Source organism: Leptopilina boulardi, unplaced genomic scaffold (genome assembly GCF_019393585.1).
Source record: "Leptopilina boulardi isolate dan_hultmark-lab unplaced genomic scaffold, ZJU_Lbou_2.1 LbouV2_10, whole genome shotgun sequence".
In the NCBI taxonomy this organism is placed as follows: Eukaryota; Metazoa; Arthropoda; class Insecta; order Hymenoptera; family Figitidae; genus Leptopilina; species Leptopilina boulardi.
Window position 1 is genome coordinate 472,418 of NW_026137641.1, and position 7,383 is coordinate 479,800.

At 33.9% G+C, this 7,383-nt stretch overlaps 2 protein-coding genes across 2 annotated transcripts; one reads left to right on the top strand and one right to left on the bottom strand.

The window, feature by feature from the left end:
* The first annotated feature begins 438 nt into the window (after nucleotides 1-438).
* Nucleotides 439-1,317, top strand: LOC127291507 (uncharacterized). The gene has a single exon (XM_051320696.1). It carries the CDS (start codon nucleotides 439-441, stop codon nucleotides 1,315-1,317), a length of 879 nt encoding a protein of 292 aa, XP_051176653.1.
* Nucleotides 1,318-3,472: 2,155 nt separating this feature from the next.
* Nucleotides 3,473-6,943, bottom strand: LOC127291521 (uncharacterized). Its single transcript, XM_051320709.1, has one exon. The coding sequence runs from the start codon at nucleotides 6,941-6,943 to the stop codon at nucleotides 3,473-3,475; it is 3,471 nt and encodes a 1,156-aa protein (XP_051176666.1).
* Nucleotides 6,944-7,383: the final 440 nt, after the last annotated feature.

Here is a 7,383-nt window from a genome sequence, read left to right on the forward strand (position 1 = left end):
TCCCCAAAAGGTGCAAGGCCAAATTCTATTTTTATATTTGATGACGTAGCTTGTGAAAAGCAAGATAATATAAGAGCTTTCTTCTGCATGGGTAGACATGTCAATGTTGATTGCTTTTATCTCTGTCAGACATATGCGAGGATTCCCAAACATTTAGTAAGAGATAATGTTAATTTATTAGTTCTTTTTCGTCAGGATGAAACAAATTTAAAACATGTGTATGATGATCATGTTAATACAGACATGACATTTACCAAGTTTCGTGAGCTTTGTTCAACATGTTGGAACTCTGATAAATATGGCTTCGTAGTCATTGATAAAGACTGCAATCTGAATGAGGGGAGATATAGGAAAGGTTTTGACTGCTTCATAACACTATAAATAGAAGGTAATTAGTTCCATGAGTATTAGTCTAGTGTACATCTTTGAACTAACAACATGTTTCGTAAGGAGAAAGAGTATCTCCGCCAAATTGCCGAAGCTAGTGAGGCCATTAGACGGAAACATCGCATGTTAAAAATTGGAAAAGAAGCTGTTGAAAATGTTTTGAGTGAAACTTTTAAACCTATAGTTCAACCCTTAGAGAAAATTGTTAACCTCTCTGATGTTAAACATGAAAATCATAAGATAGAAAAGAAGGAGGAGGTAATTAAAAGTAAAGATGAATTAGATGATAGTATGAATTTTTTGAGTGCTGATGAAGATGAAACATCAGTAATTCCAGGCTTTGAATATGATAAAGTAGTTAATAAATATATATACTTGCTAGATCATAATAGAAAGCAATGTTTAGATACGTTGTACGGCGTATATAAGGTTAAAAATGGTTTTCTCAAGATTGGTGTTGCACCAATAAGTTTTAAAGATCACTTAATAAATGTTGGTGATAAACGTTTTAATATTACTTCCGGTATATTGGAACTGTTATTTAAAAATAAACCTGAAATGTCATACATTAGCGATGATGATATGAATAATTATAAACAAATTCTCATCATCTCCAATGCTCACAGAAAAAATTATAGTTCTTCTGAACCTATACGTACAAGTAAAACTTTTAAATATGTCAATATTATTTTAAAACTTTTTCCTCATAATGAAACACCAAAAAGACGATCGAAAACTGGCACTTCACTACCACATTTTATGATTGTAAAAAAAAGTTTTCAACCAGACTATATCTATTGGGATGATCCTAACGAATTGGTTGACCGTCTTCGATTGCTTATGGCATCTGAAGCAGCTGGGAATCCCAGTCACAATAATGAAATTATGTCAATCATAGAAGAATTACGTGAAGCGAAAATTATATATTGAAAATTATTGTTTCATTTAGTCAGGCTCAAGAAAAGTATATAAGGAGGTGTTCCATCAACTTTCTCTCAGTCTTAAGATGAGCATTGATGTGTTCGGACATCCTCTTAATGAAAGAGGAATTGTAAGGGTCGCAAGAGGACCTCCAGGTCCACGTAGAATTGGTTTTAAAATTAACTCAGAAGGTCACTTCGACTTACAGGGTAGAAAAATTTCCAATGTTGCTGATGCAAAAGAAAAAACTGACGTAGTTAATTTACAACTTGCACAACGTTTAGTCGAAAACGAGTTAAGACTAATATATCAAGTAACGTCTTCACTGCGAAAAGAAATTGACAATAACTATATATTATTAAAAATTCTCGAAGACTCTATAAACGAAAAAATAAAAGTCTTGGAAAGAGAAATAAATACTGATTTATCATATCGAAACGCTGAAATTATCAGTCAATTGGATGCTCGTTTGAGTACTCTAGAAAATGAACGACAAAAAGAAAACAGTAGTGACTGAACTTCATAGTCAGGCAAGGAGGAATTATCATCGCCGCCGAGTCGACATGCGTGATATTGATGAGACTTGGCAAGCAGATTTAGTAGAAATGTTACCTTATTCCAAAGTAAATAAAGGTTTTAAGTATTTACTAACAGTTATAGATATATTTTCCAAATACGCTTGGGCTGTTCCTGTAAAAAGTAAAAATGGAAAAGATGTCACTAACGCTATGAAATCCATATTCATAGAAGGACGTATTCCAAAAAATCTACATTCTGATAAAGGTAAAGAATTCTATAATTCTCAGTTTGAAGCTTTAATGAAAAAGTATAAAATTAATTTCTACTCAACATTCAGTAATTTGAAAGCATCTATTGTTGAACGATTTAATCGAACTCTAAAACGAAAAATGTGGATGCAATTCAGTCTACGTGGAAATTATAAATGGTATGATATATTACCTAAACTCATTTCCAATTATAATAACACTAAACATCGGACTATTGGAATGAAGCCGAAAGATGTTACTGCAGAAGATGTTGAGATTTTGAAAGAAAGATTTTTGAAGCTAAGAAAAATACCTTTAAAGAAAGCAAAGTTTAAAATTGGTGACAAAGTTCGAGTTAGCAAGTATAAAAGCGTGTTTGAAAAAGGTTACACTCCCAATTGGACAACAGAAATATTCACAATAGATCAAGTCTTGTCAACTAAACCTATAACTTATAAACTCAAAGACTATCAAGATCAACCCATTAGTGGAGGATTCTATGCAGAGGAACTTCTTAAAGTAAAATATGCAGATATTTATCTGGTTGAAAAAATTCTCAAGACACGTGGAAATAAAGTTCTCGTCAAATGGCTTGGCTTTGATAACTCTCACAATACTTGGGAAGAGAAAGCAAATTTATAATTTAAATCAAAATTTATTCTAATAATAAACATTGACAATGCCAAATTCAAATATTAATCTCAAAATTGAAACAAGCAGAAATCAATTTGAAACAATTATCACAAAGTGAATTTAATACTCTCTATAATGTAACTGTTGAATAAAATATAATTTAAACATTATTGTAGAACTCTAGTCGTCGAATAAGATCTTCGACAAAGTGCAACATACTTTCATGATATGCACGTTGTAATTTTACATAATTTAAGGTTAAATCAACAATGAATCAACAATGAATCAACAATGAATCAACAATGAATCAACAATGAATCAATAATGAATCAATAGTGAATCAACAATGAATCAACAATGATTTAACCTTAAATTATGTAAAATTACTACGTGCATATCATGAAAGTATGTTGCACTTTGTCGAAGATCTTATTCGAGGACTAGAGTTCTACAATAATGTTTAAATTATATTTTATTCAACAGTTACATTATAGAGAGTATTAAATTCACTTTGTGATAATTGTTTCAAATTGATTTCTGCTTGTTTCAATTTTGAGATTAATATTTGAATTTGGCATTGTCAATGTTTATTATTAGAATAAAATTATAAAAAGCAATTTTTTATTAATATTTAAATTAAATCAATTTTAATTATGAGTTATGTATATACAAGGTTTTTATAAATAAAAAAATACATAAAATTTATAATATTTTTTTACATTTATTTAACATGAAAATCCTTACATTTTATTTTACAAAAATATTTACAATTCTTCGATTTCTGGGATCCTATAGTGACCCCAGGGTAGAGTATCAGTACTCTCGGTAAGCAAGTACCTTTTATCATCATACGGATTTAATGCTACTTTAACTTGTTTAACTGTTTCTATATTATGTAACCGTGACCTAATGTTGTATTGAGTTCTAGTCTGAATCTTAAAATCACGCAAGCATTCAACGTAATCGTCAAAATGAATAGACTTTTTGACGACTCCCGCTTTAATGCCTTTAGCTTTCTTAACGAAATCTTCACCTTCAACGCGTATGCTATACATTTTACTTCGCAAGCCAACAAATTCGGTAACAATTTTACCATTGCACTCGTCCTTCATTAGGCCGAGTACTTTTTTGTTGACTTGCGGAATACCATACGCATTGTTTACCGGATAGTCAGATGTGTCGAACTTGTGGATGTCTTCTTTCATATCTTTATATATGTCTTGACATTTCACTACGTACACTAGACTGTCAGTGTCTGTGTACAACAGTTTACATGCTTTACCATATTTCGGAAGCATGTAACTGTAGTGAAAGTCATAGACAAGCGTTTTCGAGACATCCAACACACTTAAACCCACATAAATCGGTTTATTGAGTAGGACCTCAGTCTTTCGTAATTCGATGGCCACAAGGTCTTCATCGAATATTGCACGACTGTGGAAATTGGGCCGAGAGATAAGGGCTTCGGCACCATATCTGCCGAACCAGTGTGTAACCAATTTAATGTCTACATGCTTGCGAACATTTTCCATGGTCTTACCATACACTGCGTTATTCATTAATTTGAATAAATTCTTTTCAAATTCATTTTTCGCAGTTGTTCGCATGGCAGTATTATAGTCTATATAGGGTTTCAACCATTGTGATTGGTTGAATTGGAGCACCCGATGTATTTTGACTAGTTTGAGACCGTTCCCAAGAGCCTGTTTCAATGCACGATAATGCATCACGTACTTCTCTTTAGGCAGGAGAGTTGTGAGTAATTTCTCCTGCTTAGACATGAGAGGTTTTGCATTAACTGCGCAAAACGGTAAGTCTTTATGAGAATCGTGAAGGCTCTCAGGATATTCGAGATCGACTTCCAACATGTACCCGACTGAAGAGTCGTCGGGTACGTTGAAGTCAAAGGTCTCGTCTGGGTTGGCAATCCACTCGAAACCACCAATTGGTAGCGCTTGTGCCATTGCCCAACCATATAAATTATTCGCGTCAAAATACATAATATATTGGGTGTCTTGCGTAGGATCGAACTGATCCATATAGGGATTGTTCGCTTTAGCGTAACGGTTACAACACTGGCTAATACCACCTCTGATACCCGACTCAATAAACATCATCATGTCTATATCGGTTATAAGTTGCAATGTTATGCCCGTATATTTGAGCATAGCATCCCAAGTTAAACCGGGGGTAGTATAATAGTGTGCTGGATCTAACCTGTACGCGTTTAAACATTGTTCGCGAAAGTTCTCAAAGACATCGGCAAGTAATAACACGTCTGTTTTCATATAAAGGTGAACGTAATCGTTAAAGGTTTGACAATTAAATTCAGACCAGACTTTTTGCGCATGCTCATATTCACCATCGGATATACCAGCATCATAGAGAGTACTATAGAATCTCTCTTTGGCTGGTAATTCGGTGTCATCCAACTTACTTCGCGAGTCTAAATACTCGTAAGGGAAGACACCTTTTCTCGTTAATAATTTTATTTTTTCGCGATCTGTCACCGTACTGGCAAATACGGATTCAACAATTTTATATTCGTCAAGATATGACGCTAATTTTTCTAGAGATGCTGCCATGAATCTAAACGAGTCAATGAAGCGTAATTTAACCACACTCCCCTTGATATTTTTCGTAAAGGATATATATTTCTCCTTGTTCAAGGGGAGGAGGTCAACTCGGCCTTCAAAGCTCGTCGATACAGCATGAATTATAAAGTGTGCATCGTACCCACTTAAATTATGAAATACAATGGGTACAATTTGGCACTCATGATAATTCAAGTTGCATGATTCATGCGCAGCACCTCTATATTTGCCAGTAAGATGACAATGATCGCGAACCTTTTTAACATTAGCTGGTATATTCTTACGGCAAATATGGCATACGCTTGCTTTTTTAAAATCAGCAATTTGCTGAGGAGTTAAGGCATCCATAGAAATAGGATTCTTAAATACATTATCAATTTTCTCGGAAAATTGCCTTAACTCGTCAGCAAACCACTTGGCAGGATCATTTTCATGCCTCGGACACGGTACATACACGGACAATGAGTCATCGTAACTACATTTTACATAATAACCTATACTAAGCAATTTATGACGCTGGAAAATTTCAGTTTTACTTAAATTATCTGTATCTTCTTCAACGGGAAGAAGTAAACTTTCACAGTCGGCATAGATGATAAAAGGAACTTTCTCCTTATTATCATAATTTTTAAAGGTAATTTTACAATTTTCAGCATTCGGTAATTTTACGCTACATACATTCATACGTTTACATTTTTCATCGTGTACATTCAATCTTTCCGCTGATGAAAAATAGTGTAAACAACGATCACAAATATATTTTTTACATTTATGGTTAGTCAATTGTTTGGATACTAACCGCGATAAATTTTTAATCCAAACATAGTGGAAATTCATAAAATCAATATCGTTTGAATCATTGTTTACATTATCTTCATTAACACTTTCATCTATATAATAATCTACTACATGTAACAGGTTTACATGCTGATCCCTCTTCTCTGCGGTCAGATGAAGAGGGTGAACAGAGAAATTACCATATCTTTTGGTAAGACCGTATACATTTATCGAGATATTGTTAAGCATTTCAAATTTAGGTATACTTTTCAGCGCTACAGGGAATTCAATACCATCAAAATTTAATTCATTTTCAATATCAGTGTAAATAGACACACGTTCGGGATGTGACACGTCATGTAAAGCGGAAAGTATAGCCCATTTAAAACACTTATTATCTTTTTCATTTTCTACATTAATACACGCATGTTTGGCTCTTATTTTTGGGGGTAAACTGATATATGAACTCGCACGCATGGGGTTATATTTATTAACATTAATTTCTAACTTAACTATAGACTGCAGATTCCAGCTGGACCCCTTCTCATGGAACTCCTCCACATTCCTCAGGATTGGCTGCTTCAAATTGGTCTCGAACCAATCCTCCAATGAAGTTGTGGGGAAGATGCTGTTAGATTTAGAAGAGAATGGAATTGGCTGCACTACCTCCACTTCATTCTGCACTCTTTTAAAATTAGCAGTTAAAACACCATATACGATAATGGGACCATTTTGATTTAAGGCATCTTGAATGTGCTCTTGAAACAAAATGGCCGCATCGTTCAAAAACGCACCTATATCTACATGTACAATATTTAATATGACATACGTGTACAATCGGCACTCAAAAGCTGACTCACACATAGCCCAACGCACGCGATTATTAATATTAGGGTCTTGTATACCACCGCCCTCTACCGCTTGAGATTAGAACAGAACTCTAAATCTCATAATGAATTGTAGAATGTTCTGGCAACGACTTTTCTCATGCGTAAATTGCATAGATCTTAAAAGACTTGTTAAAACTTGTTCGTTGCAAGAACATTCTGCAACCCATCGCGCTATAAATTCGTTTTTAACAGCGCCATTGCGCAAACTCGCGAGTAATTCAAGAGCATCCTTGATGAGTGCAATGGTGACCTCACACTCATCAAGGATGGTTTGATAATTGGGTCGCTTCGCAGGTCTCCCAATGCCTGCAAACTTTCGTTTACCAGGCATTGTCGCGTAAAAATAAATAAAAAAAAACAATAGAAATAAATAATATAAAAATAGAACAAAAAATTTATAAACAAAATAATAAT

Excerpts from the sequence above, each read along its gene's own strand:
- LOC127291507 (XM_051320696.1), top strand. The coding sequence starts at position 439 with ATGTTTCGTAAGGAGAAAGAGTATCTCCGCCAAATTGCCGAAGCTAGT.
- LOC127291521 (XM_051320709.1), bottom strand. The coding sequence starts at position 6,943 with ATGTGTGAGTCAGCTTTTGAGTGCCGATTGTACACGTATGTCATATTA.